The 15300-nt window shown below is 35.0% G+C and overlaps 1 protein-coding gene across 5 annotated transcripts in view; it reads right to left on the bottom strand.

The window, feature by feature from the left end:
• Nucleotides 1–5806: 5806 nt before the first annotated feature.
• Nucleotides 5807–15300, bottom strand: part of HGF (hepatocyte growth factor) — an 85173-nt gene continuing 75679 nt past the window's right edge. For 4 of the 5 annotated variants that reach the window (XM_047094839.1, XM_047094838.1, XM_047094837.1 and 1 more), the window contains one exon: nucleotides 10696–14513. In XM_047094839.1, the coding sequence (XP_046950795.1) occupies nucleotides 14337–14513 (177 nt within the window). In that variant the 3' untranslated portion in view covers nucleotides 10696–14336. Of the gene's footprint in view, nucleotides 5972–10695; nucleotides 14514–15300 lie in introns of those variants that run through there. The other variant, XM_047094840.1, reaches the window with a different exon arrangement.

The following is a 15300-nucleotide window of genomic DNA, read 5'->3' on the forward strand; positions in this document are numbered from 1 at the left end:
TATTTAAGTCTTCTTTTCCCTTCTTACTGACTATTGAGAATTGTTCACAAATTTGAGGAGAGTACCTAGCACATAGCCTCACCCTGTCATTTCAATAAAATGCTTTTATCACTAGGTGAGTTAGATAATTATGTCAATACTTGCTTTAATTCAGTATTGTAATAATACGAGTTTGTTATCTCCCCACCCTGTTGCTGCAGGGAAAATAGGTTCTTTAAGGATATCCATCTAAAAACAGATGGAACAGATCTAGAGCAGTGTTTTGCTCCCAGAAAATCAGGCTGGCAGGAACTGAACAAGAAAGTGGGACCCAGCCAGCCAGCTGGTTGGGATAAAGGCCAAAAAGAGGTTACACCTACGGTCAAACTCAAAAACTTAAGTAGAATATAGCAAATAATGGAGATAGGAGGGAGAACCATTTCAGGAAGACAGAACATCCATGACAGAGTTAGTGCGGCAAGAGACAAAGGATAAATGAAAACAAACAAACAATAAAACAAAACAAAACAAATCACTTTTTTTTTTTCCAAGCAGCTAACATGGCATCTGTTTGAAGCACCTTAACAAGGAGAGAAGAGGTATTGAGTGAGCTCTGAGGTCACTGAGTAGCTTCGTCTACAGGATATAGGCTGTATCCTGGCAGATGGAGAGCCAGATAATGACTGTAGGCATGGGCTGCCCATTTCATATGGCTTTTAAGCAGATCACTGTAACAGCACAGATGATGATGGCTTCAGGGAGAACCAATGTGGATTCAGCGTTTTAGGAAACTGAAGCAGTCAAGGGAAATGATGACGGCTTCACCCAGGGAAAAGGAGGTTAAAAAGAAGAAGAATGATGATTTTCAAGGCATAATTAGGTGTCCAAATCAGCAGACCTAGCTGTCTGAGCTGTGGACAAGTGAGAGAAGCACGGGAGGAACCAGGGCTCTCACTCTAGTTTTGGTGGTTTGCACATGGTACTGCCACAGTGTCGTAGACTCTGGGTCTAGAGTTCTTTCTTGTCTAGCAAGAAAGTGGGACACAGGATTAAAAGTGAGAGATGGCTAATGTCTGGGAGAAGACAAGAGCCCAATTAAGGGTTCTTGCTCCATTTTTATGAGGATCAGAAGGCTTACAAACATGGTGATGGACATGCACAAAGAGACAATAAATCTGTGAACATTAACTCATGGACATGAGGGAAAGAGGGTTTTGAAGATATGCGGGGTTAGGGGTTTGGGTTAATACAAAACAAAATCCTGGCACCCCAAAGCCTGGTGGAAGGTTGTTTACAGCAGACATAAGGCACCACTTCTGTGGGACAAGAGAGACAGAGCGAGCTACCTCAGGGTCAACAAGGCACCTGTCTTTTGTTAACTAGCTTTGCCCTGCAGGGGTCTATAGCCATATTACCTGTTTACCTTCCTTCCTGTGAAAACAGCCTTCTGCTATAGTACTAAATTGGGGGGGGGGGGTGTTTCCGCCCTGAATACCTAATCTTGTTTACCTCCTATACCTTTGTTCCATATTGGGGCCTTTGCCTCACTCTCTCTATACCGGGGCTTTTGCCCCACCCTCTCTGTACCTGTTTACCTAATCTTGTTTATCCAAACTTGGGTGTGAGTATCTATGGTTTTCTAATTCTTTATGCCTTGTTAACCCATCCATGCTAGCCCAGAGAATTCCTAAGCTTACTCCCCACACAACTGAAATACAGAACAGAAAATAATAAAGGAAAATCAGGTTTAGAGGGAAACCGCATGGTGTGGGTTTGAATATGTTATCTGAAGTACCTATTGTACATCCAGGTGGAGAGAGGCACAGAAGTGTTTCTGAGTAAAACCCAGGAGAGCATTCTGGACTCTAGGTCCACTAAACTCGAAGCATAACAACACTGTAAGAAACGTCCAAAAATTTCAATTGACTAAAATGCATGCCACATTATTGGGTGGCTAATAAAAATAACATATTTTTAGTTTGTCTTTTTTTTTCATTTTTTAACATTTATTTATTATTTTTGAGTGGGAGAGAGAGACACAGAGAGTGCAACTGAGGAACGGGTAGAGAGAGAGGGCAACACAGAATCTGAAGCAGGCTCCAGGCTCTGAGCGCTCAGCACAGAACCCCATGTGGGGCTGGAACCCATGAACCATGAGATCATGACCTGAGCCAAAGTTGGACGCTTAACCTGACTGAGCCACCCACATGCCCCATTTCAGTTTGTTTTGGAAAAAAAAAATTCCACAATGTCAAGTTTATGCAACTGTACATTATTAACTACATGCTGAAGGGATAAAACTTCAAATGGGCAGAGAACACATTTACTAACCTTGCCTCTCTTCCCCGTCAGAACTATTCATGAAGGAAAGACACTACACAGTGTCCAGACAGGATCATTGGACCAAGGTGGCTTTTTATTATGTTTTTAGACATGTGAATGTCCCGAGAATACTCATGATATTCCAAGGCACATAGAGACAGAGTTTAAAGACTCAGACTGATGAATTAAGGTGGCTGAGGCATATATAAGTCATGTGTGTAATATCAGGATCTGTCAGTACTATTTAATAAGCTTTTAATCCCAATGTATACACTTGTGTTTGGGAAACTTAGAGCTAGTGTTTCAAAGTCATATGTTGTACAGCCGCAGAACATCCCTGGCCCCTTTTCAGAAAGTGTAAGCAATTCTAGTCTGCCGCACAACCAATCTTCTAAAACTGCTTTAAAAAATAGAATCACCTGTCGAGGTCAGGCGCTCTTGCAGATTCCTGAATTGGTTAGCCTAGCAGGTTTATTCCCAACGGGTTGGGAAGGATGGTCCTACGCTCATTCCATCTTATGCAACTGCTTGTTAACATGTGCTTTTGGTTCCTTTGCAATTTAATTTCAGTTTTGCAAGAAAATTAATCCCCCCAGCTTGTCCTTAGAAGGCTTTTTCCCAGTCAGAGATGGGGTCAGATTGCTAAATGAGCTGAGGAGGGAAGCTAAATGACACCCACCTTGACTCATTCCTTATGGAGGAGTTTGCTAGATCTCTACCTGGGATTAGCTCTCTCTGCCAGGCCTCTGTCCACATCCCTTTAGGCTATAAAGTAAAGAGGACTTCAGTTTCGTTGGGGCAGCCTTTTTAAGTTTTTTTTTTTTTTTAACTATTCTTTTAAAATTCTTTTTAAGTACTACAGTCCTTTTGAGGTTTTGAGTATTATGTTCTTTATATTTATGATCTCAGTTTAAAAATAAGTAAATAATAAAATCAAGGTGTTGAATTAAAAAAGGAGTAAATTTTGTTTCCAGGACTGGCTCTGCTTCCTAGGTGTGTGACCCTGTGCAGTTTGTTTCACTTTTCTCTTCTCTCTCTCTCTCTCTTTCTTTTTTTTTTTTCCTCTGTAAAATCAAGTAGGTGATTTTTAGCATGTCTTTGCAGCTGTCAAAGTTACTGATTTCATGTAGTATAATGCAAAAACTAAATATGTAGGTCATATTTTTTTCTGGGACTGATGTGGCCGTATGTATATATTATAATGGCCTTTGAAGGTTTTTCCTTCTTTTCTAAAACACCCTCTGGTATGTACAATAAAGGGCAGGCACCATTAATTCTTTTCTTTGCTTCAGAATAAATTCTGGGCTTCCCCTCCCCCCCAGTACAGGACCCTTTAAATTCTTACCACTAAGTGTTTCTCTAAGGTTCTTACTATTTCTGTCTCACAAACTTGATGCTTTTATCAATAGCTATATCCTCCCTCCCCCTTTAAAGATAAAGAAGCTTCCCCTTCTAAACTAGCCCCTTTACCCCCTAGCTTTCGACTCCATAGTAATTACTATTACAAGTAACTCCTATTTTAGCCATTTATATTGGAAGCTGAGGAGGCCATGGTCCTTTGAGTTGATGCCTCACAGAGCTTTGGGCCAGGCGTGCTTGAAAAACAGCTTGACCTCTGAATAGCTTCTTGCTCATATCCTGCACAGGTGATGGCAACATTTTCTTGTTTAAATAAGAGTCTCCCCTTTCCCCCTACGTTTTTGGGAAAATAATTAAATTAAATGTTCATTCACCAGAATAGAAGGAAAGGGTCAAGCAGATTTAATACTGAAAATATGCCCCAAATGCGTTCCTATTACAAGTTATTCGAACACTTCCTTTTCTCTAAAATGGATATAGTTGTAGAACTTGCCTATGGAACATTGTAATGATGATTAAATGAGATAAAACAGAGCTTGGCAAGTAGAAAGCCCTGAATAAGCATTATGTATTATTATTAGATCATCTTCAAATATAATTAAAAACTTATGATGATAAAACATTTATCAGTCTTGCACTAGCAGAAGAAATAATTTTTTCATCTCAAAAATTGCTATTGTTCTCGCCATTTGAGAAGTTATGCTATTTTCTTGATAATAAATGCATCAACCTCTCTGAATCTACTAAAAATGTCATAAGATTCTTGGGAATGTAATGAAGAAGAGGCAGGATTAAAAAGATTAGGAAGCTGGAAAAATGGAACAAAGAAAGGGGAAGATAAAAGAAAAGAAACTCTATGTTAAAAAATTAGTAATGCAATGGCAGAAGTGTTCAAAAAATAGAAAAATAATATTCAAATTGGCAGGATTTAAGCTACAGCAACACAAAAAGGTTAAGGAAAGATGAGCCAAAGAGCTCAGCAAAATCTTGCATTGTGTTCCAACAGCTATTTGCACTTCTCAGTTACCACTTTCAGGTTCTTGTTTTATGCGTGTCTCCTACACTTGTCTGTATTTATAAGGAGGATAGCAACTAAGTTTTATTTATTCACTGTTATATTCCCAGTACCTACCACAGTCATGGTGAATGATCAATAAATATTTGCTCTCATAAAACAAAAGTTTATGACAAAAGCTAGTAGAAACCACCTCCCCAACATGACCTTGAAAATAATCTGAAGATGTTACTATTTTAATAGTAAATAAAATTTAGCGATTGTATATGTCATTATATTTTAGAATTGAATAGAGGGAAAAAGAGAACCTTGTAAACAGATAATTACCGATGCATTCATTTAACAAATACTTATCATGTAGGGCTTAGCCAGTACTGAAGTTAAATGTGTGACGATTTTAAACTTAGCCTATATGTTCTCATGGAGCTTACAGTCTAATAGCTCTGACTATACATATATGCAAATATCTAATTAACCGAGGTAAGTGTTCTGACATAGAAGTGTATCATACTTTCAGATATGTGATGTGTAACTGGGTCAGGAGAATGAGCAGGGGGATAATTGATAACATTTAGGCTGAAGGATGAAGTAGGCATTAGGCAAAAACGAGTGGGTGGAAGAATAATTACAGTTAGAAAGAATAGGAAATACAAAGGCTTAAAGGAAGGAAAGAGCTTAGCCTGTTCTATGAATGGAAAGAGTCTGTCGTAGCTGGAATGTAGTGTGCAAAAGGAAAAGAGGTGATGGATGAGCTGAACAGTCAGGACAGACCATGTAGGTATTGGTAGGTCAGCGGAAATAGCTGAAGGATTTTAAGCAGCAAAATGACAAAGCTATATTTTAAACTGTGTACTTTAGAAACTGGATAGAAAATGGCTTGGAGTATATATGGAAAAATATTTTTATATTATTGTAGTAATGAAGGAGAAAGAAAATGGTGGCATGGGCCAAGATGGAGCCACTGGAAATGAAGACATGTGAACGATGCAGGGTATATTCAGGCAATAAAACTGATCTCTTGGAGTTTGTTTGGATATAGAAAGGGAGATACAAAATAGATAAAAAACTAACTTTGTGGATTCTGTTGAGTAAACCAGATGAATGCAACTTTTATTGAGAAGAACATTGAAGGGGAAGAAGGGATTGGTGTTTAGTTTTGGATACATTTAATTTAGAGGTGACAGCACATCTGAGCAGTGGTGTCCACTAGACAATTAGCTTTTGCCTTTGTATTTCCATTTGGTACTTCAATTCTTTCCTGTTTAGCTGCCTTGTTGAACTGCCAGCCAAGTTCACCTGCAAGTAATGGCAATAGAAAGATATTGAAGCCCTTGAAGTTGAGAAGAGTGTTCTAATGTTTCAGAGAGCAACATTAGTATAGAGAAAGCTTTGTTTTTCCATGTTACTTTGGATCACAGTTAAGATATAACTGATAGAAGCAGCAAATAAAAAAGGAATGGAGAACGTGAAAGAATAAAAATGGGACATTGACTGTGGATGCACACTATCTATGCTCATGCTCTATGTTTGCTTATTTGGGGATGACTCATTGCACTTCATGATTACAAGTGGATCTGGAAAATACAAATCATTATGACTAAGAAGGAGAGAGGCTAATAACAATGCTTTAGATCTTAATGTTGACCTTACCTTTGGGTACATGTAAGGACCCCTACAAAATATCCTCCAGGTCTTTTTTTCTCCCTTTTACTCTTTTCATTTTCTTTTCTTTTATAAACTTCACTCATCTTTTCTCCCCCTTAGCTCTCCCATTTCCAAACTGGAAATTTCAGCTGATGAGGGGACATTGTGAAGGCCAATAAGACAGAAAAATATTAGGCTGTTTTGTCTTTTTTTGTCTTTTTTTTAGTTGTGGGTGGTGAAATAGTATTGCCTTCATATTTTTGTGTTGTCAATTTGCTTTTATATTAATAACATGAGAGGTAAAGTAGATGGAATATATATGTCTAGATAAATATGCCTCAATGCTTCTAAAGTGTCTGAATTTTACTCAAATTGAGTATAAAAGAGCCAAACTTTGCCAAATGGAAGGATTGCTGGGAGATGTTTTTGGTTTTGTTTTTTAGAAAAGACAGATCATTGTAGATTATAAAACACAAGAGATATCTCAAACTATATAGTTACCACTGCCTCCTATTCAGAAAATAAATATGCAAATCAAGTTTTCCTGGACAGTATTTCGCAGGTCTCTAGTGCTAACGGTGTAACTCTTGTCTGCATATTTTTAATGGGGTTCTGTGGTATAGCATATTTGAAGAATATGCCATACCCTGTTCCCTCATGGAACTTCAAAATGCACATGATCATTCAAATGTCCTTGAGAACTCTGCAACAAAGTGACCTGTATAAAGTATCCCAACATCTCTAAAAGTTATTCAAACCCCAACCATTTTGTTTTCATTACAGAGTTAAAGTGTCCAGCAGAATAGTGTTCCATGAGAGACCACTTTGGGTAAAACTTACCCAAGTCATTGAAGAAATATTTCCCGTATTAAGAAATATCCATAGTTAAGAATTTCCATGAGTTTTCATGGAAGATTTCAAGCCTTCAGAATTAGAAAATTCTGTCTAGGACCTAAACTATCTGAATTAAATATCAATCTTTTTTTCCCCAAATTCTTACTCTCCTAACTGGAAGGACCTGAGCATTTCCTCTCAGAATAATTCTTTGAACAACTGAAGAAAGATACTAAATCACACTTGCACCTTCTCTCTCCCCTCTAAAGATCCTTAATCACTGTTATCATTCCATTGTGCCAAATTCTCACTTATTAAATTATTCACTGTTTTCCTTTTATAGGATATAAAATCTTTGTTTTAGGGTATAATCATATATTCTAAACTATCCTGCATTTGAATTTCAACCACTTAAAACATCAGAGTTTTGAAAACTGGGCAATATCTCTGTAAAACTTTAAAATATATATGAAAAAATATGAAAATCCATCTGCCTTTTCTCCCAATTCATATCATTACAAGATGTTCCCCAAGTTGAAGTCTCTCAGTTAAGAAAATTCATCAAATGAAAATCTTTTGTTAATTGAGTAACAATATTGTGAAACTTCTCAATGCACAGCAGATGGCATATTTGCACATAAGTAATGAGTAGACTGTTGTTGCCTCAGAATATTTTTGCAATAATTGATATGATCTTTTTCCCCTCAATGGTATGACATCAGTGCTTTGTGGAAGAAACTCAGAAGGGAAAATGTTCACAAACAATCAAAACTGTATCAGGTTGTATGAAGTAAACACCTGCATCCATTAGCAAACTACAATCAAGTTCTACATTTTCATTTTTTAATGACTGCATTTACAAATATAAAGGCATAAACTCTTCAGAGTTAATAATTCCTCTCTTTTCCAGCTGCATGCTCTAGTGTATGAAATACAATAAACCATTGAAAATAGTCCCACTTACTAAGTCAAATCTAAATAATGTAATTAATTACATTAATTAGTTAAAAAAATATAAAACCCTAAAAGTTTTAACCCTCACAGAGATTTTCATAATTTTTACAAAACTTACATATCTCTGCATAACACTGATAAACCTTCAAAAATAGGGTGGATTCTAGAAATTTAAATAGGGTGTTATAAAATATTTATTGGGTATCATTATGGGGGAAGCACTGTGAAAAATAAATATACAAAGCTTAATAACAAAATAATGCTGATGAAGCTCAAACTGAGTGGAGGCAGTTTGCACATTAAAAACAAAGCAGAATAAAACAAAACAAAATAAATCTCACGCGGACATAGGCAGACTCTTCTAACAAGTGGAAAGGAAGCATCAGCACACCCAGCAATAGGACTGAAGAAATAACTTCTAGATAAATATATTGAAGATGGGGGCGCCTAGGTGGCTCTGTCAGTTAAGCGTCCAACTTCAGCTCAGGTCATGATCTCACAGTCCATGAGTTCGAGCCCCACGTCAGGCTCTGTGCTGACAGCTCAGAGCCTGGAGCCTGTTTCAGATTCTGTGTCTCCCTCTCTCTCTGCCCCTCCCCTGCTCATGCTCTGTCTCTATCTGTCTCAAAAATAAATAAAAACATTTTTAACAACAACAACAACAAAAGATGTTAAAGATGGATTCCCAAGGGAAATTCCATGACATTTGAAGGTTTGGGGTGTCACAGAGAAGCTTGGTGCTTGCAGGGACGGTTTGAATACAAACATGAAGTTTAAAAGGGAAGACATTTAGGGGCACCTGGCTCAGTTGGTTAAGTGCCTGACTTTGGCTCAGGTCATGGTCTCACAGTTCGTGGGTTAAGCCCCACATTGGGCTCTGTGCTGACAGCTCAGAGCCTGGAGCCTGCTTTGGATTCTGTGTCTCCCTCTCTCTCTCTGACCCTCCCCTGCTCATGCTCTGTCTCTGTCTCAAAAATAAACATTAAAAAGAATAAATTAATTAAATTAAAAAAGGGAAGACTTTTAGGGTGTGAAATATAACAATGAAAATAAAGTGATGGGTGTTCAGGAATCAGTTTGGAATTAGATAATATGTCAGATTGATAGCAATTTTTTTTGTTATTCTTTACCTTTTTAAAGCATAAAATAATACATATAATCTATAATCTCACACTTCTCTGAATTATTTCCTTTGCCCAGGATTTGCCGTCTTGCTTAGATGTGCTTTAGGCAATAATATATTCTTCATAGGACAGTAAACTTTGGCCAAATTACTATAAATATTCTTTTTATCTTGAAGTTATTTTAAATTTCCCTTCTCCTAAACAACACACACAACTGAGACATTTGTAAATAAAAGCAACTAGATAGATAGACTGTGTAGAATAAGACTTTTAAGCTGAATTTTACATGAAAGGGTTGTAATTTGGTAAAACGACATAGAAAGCACTTTTAGGGTTGTGTAAATTAAGGATGGTGCCTGTGTAGAAAATAATGAAATATAACAGCAATGAAACTCCTGGACTAAAACGTTGAGGAAATGCAAACCAAGGTGATTCTCTTCAGGATATTGGCAAGTGGGACTAATTAAAGCATTACAGTTTATAAGAGTAAATTAATACACTATATTAAGAAACTAACAAAAATATCGTTCAAGTTTTATTTATTAGACTCTAGATATTTACCCAGCTTGCTCTTTCACTTCATTGAGGACCCTGTTCAAATACCATCTCTTAAAGAAGCTTTCCTGGACTATTCTACTTAAAAAAGCAGAGTACACATTTAGAATGGAGTACACATTTAGAATTCAAATACATATTTGAATATATATATGTATTTGAAATATTAATTGATACTGCTACCAGAAATACTGCTACCAGAAATAAATAAATGCATATATTCTACTTAGCTAATAATCGTTAAGAAGACCAGATACAATTATGGTTAATAATTATAATACTACAATTCTAGAGAATTAGATACAGTAATCATCACTTGAGACAGGTATCTATGCCAGAAAATTAATAGAGCAACTTTTTTGGGAAAGAGGCAATATAAGTTGAAAAATCAATAGTGTTACAGAGCTCTTTTGGTTAGATGAATTGGTAATTTGTTCTTCCAAACTTGCTTTCAGTTTGAATTAGGCGCATCCATTGGATTCACATTTATTGTGAATTTAATGCTTATTTTAAAGGTAGAGTACAAATTGATTATTTGAATCATTTGCAATTACTTCTGTAATATATAATGATATGATAAAGGAATTTAGGTACTCATTCATGACAACATTTTTCTTATATTAGCAAGTTATATCATAGCACCATTCTAGCAAATATGAAAATGACTAAATAATTACATGTTACAGTGGAGGAAATCAACATACATAGAGATGAATGGTTTACTGACAACCACTGATAATGCCACGGATACAAGTTTGGAATAAACTAATGCCTATTTGTCTTAGTTTTGGGATTTCTTACAACAAAGTATATGTAATTTCTGTCAATGAGATCATTGTTTTCTGCACTAAGCTCTAGAACAGATTCAAACATGCCCATGTATATAATTATAATAAGAGAAAGGAAGCATTTTGATAAAATATTTTATTATTATTAAGAATAATAATATAATCATGGTTATAAAAATAGCAACTTTATTAACTACAGGAACTTTATATACAAGTCATAACCACAGTGTCCCCTTTTGGGTAAGCATCCAGCCATACCACTCAATAGGCAGCTTATCAATTTCCTATTTACACCAAGACAAACAGTTATAACATCCACAGTATTCCCTTTTCAGTTTCCTAAAGATAGAAACTTTCTGTGCAAATGGAAATGAACCTACTTAAAATTACACTGTCAAGATTTATAGGGACCAGAAAATGTTAACATTTTTCTTGTATTAGTAAATTCTTACTACAAAACTCAGTTGAACATTAAAAGATACTTTATTATGAGAGGTATTGACACACAACTATGTCTTTTTATTCAAGTTGACTTTTCTCCAAATGAGTTTGTCTATCAATATGTAATATAATTGAAAGTAGTTATATTTGGAACCTTAGTTAATCAATTTAAAGTTTTTAGCAAGAGAGTTTATTAAAATTCCTTACCTCATGATTTCTATATTGCAATACCAGTATTTATTTCTTAAAAAAAATGAAATGAAGATATTTAGAAACAACAACAACAACAACAAAATGTCTGACAACAATTTCTTGACAGTGCTTTTTTTTTACCCCCCAAGAGAATGTTGCGGCTATAACATTCACTTTGTATAGTACCATTGGTACCAACAAGAAATATTCACAGGAATAAGTGAAATACAATTTTGCTATCACATGCCATTACTGTTATTTTTCTTGCCTTCCAGTGTCTCAAATTTCCCACAGTTTGAAACACTCAGATAGCAAGCAAGAGCCTGTTAATACTAGAAATTGATTCAATATAAACCATTTTACTGGGGACCTGCCCACAGCAAATAGGTAAAACTTATTACATATTTTACAATAAAATTAAGGAAGTATACAAAAGGATTATCACCCCTTCTGCACGGCAGAGGCATTATGACAAATATTTTAATTTTACATTACTATTCCTGGAAGACATAAGAAAATGTCCACAGTGACAACTGCACATAACCATTATTCAAACAACCCAAACAAAAATAGCATTAAAAACTTCTAATTTAAAAGCTCCCTTTGTCCATTACTCAAAATACAATGGATTTTGGATAACTTGGATTTTTCATTTTTTATCATTTATTAAGAAAAGAATGCCCAGGAAATAGTATCTTTCACCAGAGAAAAATGACATTATTATTATCCATTGTCCTACCACCTAAAATAACATGGATCTTGTTCATCTTGCTTTTATTGTCAGTTCTGCTGACCTCCCTCTGTTACAAAGGGAACTTCCCAAAGCTGTAACTGCTTTGTGTACCATGTCTGATGTTTCATGGGTGGTATGTTTACACCCTTTAAGAAAATGGAAAACAGTGAATTCAAAATATCTACAAAGTTAGCTTCATCTTGTATCTAGGGAATCCCTATCTCTCGTTCCATGGAAATTTGGAAGAAAAGTCGTATAAGAAATATTTTAAAATATGAGTTTTTAAAAGTATTAGAATTTCATAAATGTTTTACAAATATCGCTAATATATGACTGAATAAAATTTGCCAGTTCAGCAAGAAAAAACTGAAAAATAATTTTTGGACAATATACCTTTGAAATTCCTAGTGTTTGGATTAGAATGATATATCATATAAGGAAAGAAAATACAATCAAATAAGATGGTGTGGACTGACAGCTTTTGGAAGTCTCTTTGCTTTCCCTGTTTCTTGATACCAGCACATATCTGACCATATGTACATATACAGCAAGTCGAGAAATGCCTATCCAAATTGTGCAATGGACACATACACACATATGTATATATGTGTCCATTGCACAATTTGGATAGGCATTTCTCGACTTGCTGTCCTACACTCTGTGGACCAAGTTTTCAAGTAAATTTAAGAGCATTTTACTCAAGATTAAACAGTGTCCTATGAAACTTTTAGAGCATGATTAGGATCTCTGGCCTTAATTGACATTATTCAAGAAAAACACATGAGAGATAATGGTGATACCGGATTGGGAGCATTCAAATAATCATTTTAAAATTTGTACGGGATGGTTTTGTGAAAATTCACAGCCTATCCTATTAGTCCTTGTGATCTCATTTCTTGACAAATACATGATTTTTTTAGCTAATCATGTCAAATACAATAATAAACATGATAATTTGGTATTATTAGACAGAATACAAAATTCAAATGAATATTCCCCATGGCATTAGAAAGATGCCAAAGTTGTAAAATGAAATAAGACAAAATTTAGATACCTTGATAAAAATCTTTCATTCAGCAGATGTAACTCTCCTTTAAAAATATAACTGAATTCAGAGTTTAGACAAGCTAGTTTATTTCCTTTCCTATTACATTTTTTCCCCTTTACTTAAATAAAGTTTTATTAGGCTAAAAGAGTTCCAGGTTAAGAAATGTATTCTGATTTTTTTCTTCAATATGTACTGTAATGCATAGTTTGATGGAAGTCTCTTTACAAATCTTTGGGGATACATGGAAATTTTCCTCTGAAATAATCTTTAAAAATTCAAAGAAGGCGAACTACAAGCCAATCACCCAGCAAGTCTTATAATTAACCTACTTAAATACATTTTAAAGACCGAAACATTTTTAAGCTTCAATTACACAATTATCTAAGACTAGTAAAAAGTATTTTAGGAAAGTAGATCTAAAAATATCTTTCATAAATAAATGTCCCTAAATTTGAAGGAAAGAAATAATACTAATACACATATTACCCTCTTCCTTTTAAGAATTAGAAACTACACAATGACTAGGATGATAAATATGTTTAAACACCTAGATTAGGCATTACTTAACTTTGTGGGTCATGACCACACCTTAAATGCCAACCAGTAGAAATCATCTGCAGATTATTTCTAGAGAATGAGCTGGTCACTTCTGTCTTGCACCTTTCCTTAAATTTTCTACTGGTCTTTAGACATTTATGGTTTCCTCTTAAGGACAAACTATATAGGTAAGCACTCAAAATATTTAGAGGCTACATTAGATATACCACGATTTGAACTCTAGTGCATGCACATGTGCACCCAGGTAGGATTATATGGGTACATGATTTCATAAAAAGTATGTGTACCAGTATTACAAGATACACAGTGAGGAGGAATGAATGAAATATAGTGTATTGCGTATGAAAGGTAATATAATTTAATATAGAGCTACAGTTTAAGGGCACAGGTATAAATTGTCTTTGTGAGGTTAAAATAATGTTTAACTCATGGCTTATTCATTATTAAGAAATTAATCTTGGAAAGCAGCGTAGAGAGAGTAATTGAACTTTTCCATTAAATCTTTTATCATCCAGCAATTATACCTTTGCAGTTTTTAATCCATTCAAGTATCTTCAGGAGATATGTTACTACACTTGCATGTACCTTAATTCACTTCAACATTTACAAAATAACACTGACAAACGAAACGACAGAAAACACCCATAAATATTAATGAGTATCTTAACAAACATGACACTCAAGTAGTTGTCTCAGGATTGTTTTCAGTGACATTTTAATTCCATGTTCTCCGAAATCTTCATGTAAAAGGGAATTGTACTGATGCAAGCCTCAAACACAGTTACATCAGCTATGACTGTGGTATCTTATATGTTAATATAATTTTGTGTATCCATTTTGCATAATATGCTACTCGGACAAAAATGCCAGGACGATTTGGAATGGCACATCCACGACCAGGAACAATGACACCAAGGACCATTCTCATTTTATGTTGTTCACAAACAAGTGGGCCACCATAATCTCCCTAGGAAGAAGACGTGCAACAATAACAACAAAAAAGTATTATTTTACAAACAAAAATTAGTAATTCATTAATAATTTCTATATAGATTGATATCTCAAATATACACATCTACACAAAAAGAATAACTGAAGCTATGAAGACAGAAATAGATGTTCTAGACCTTTGGTTGTATTTCTACAGAATTAGTCACGTAAAACTGAGAGAAGTACAAAACTTCTCTATCGTGTTCTATTGTGTGTAGTATCCATTTAAGAATGACTTGTCTTATACAAAATATTCACTCATCTTTCTTTATGTTTATTTATTTTAAGAGAGAGAGCAAGCAGGGGAGGGGCAGAGAGAGAGAGGGTGAGAGAGGGAGAATCCCAAGCTTGCTCCGTGCTGACAGCACAGAGAGGCCAAAACCAAGGGTTGGATGCAAACCGACTGAGCCCCTAAGGTGCCCCTTCACTCATCTTCTAAAGTGGGTTTTGTCTTTGTTGAATGCGGACTAGTTAACACAAAGCCACTGATAGCTACTTAGAAGGTAGACTTTATATTTACTTTTCTTTTCTTCTGATGTTCAGAATATGTTTAACATAGAAAATTTAGAAAATTTAGAAAAATACAAGTACTTTTGTACCACATCTGTAATCATACAGGTTATGATTAATGCATATGATTAAACTGCATTAAATCTTCTTTTATTTCTAAAGCTTTTTGTTTTTCTTCCTTCTGTCTTGTCCCCAGAATTATTTTAACAAGTTAAATATAAATTGTAATTGATAAAATAATTTTATTTATTGTT

Source organism: Lynx rufus, unplaced genomic scaffold (genome assembly GCF_022079265.1).
Source record: "Lynx rufus isolate CCGP_SWC_20201006 ecotype Redwood Valley unplaced genomic scaffold, mLynRuf1.p SCAF_4, whole genome shotgun sequence".
Taxonomy (NCBI): domain Eukaryota; kingdom Metazoa; phylum Chordata; class Mammalia; order Carnivora; family Felidae; genus Lynx; species Lynx rufus.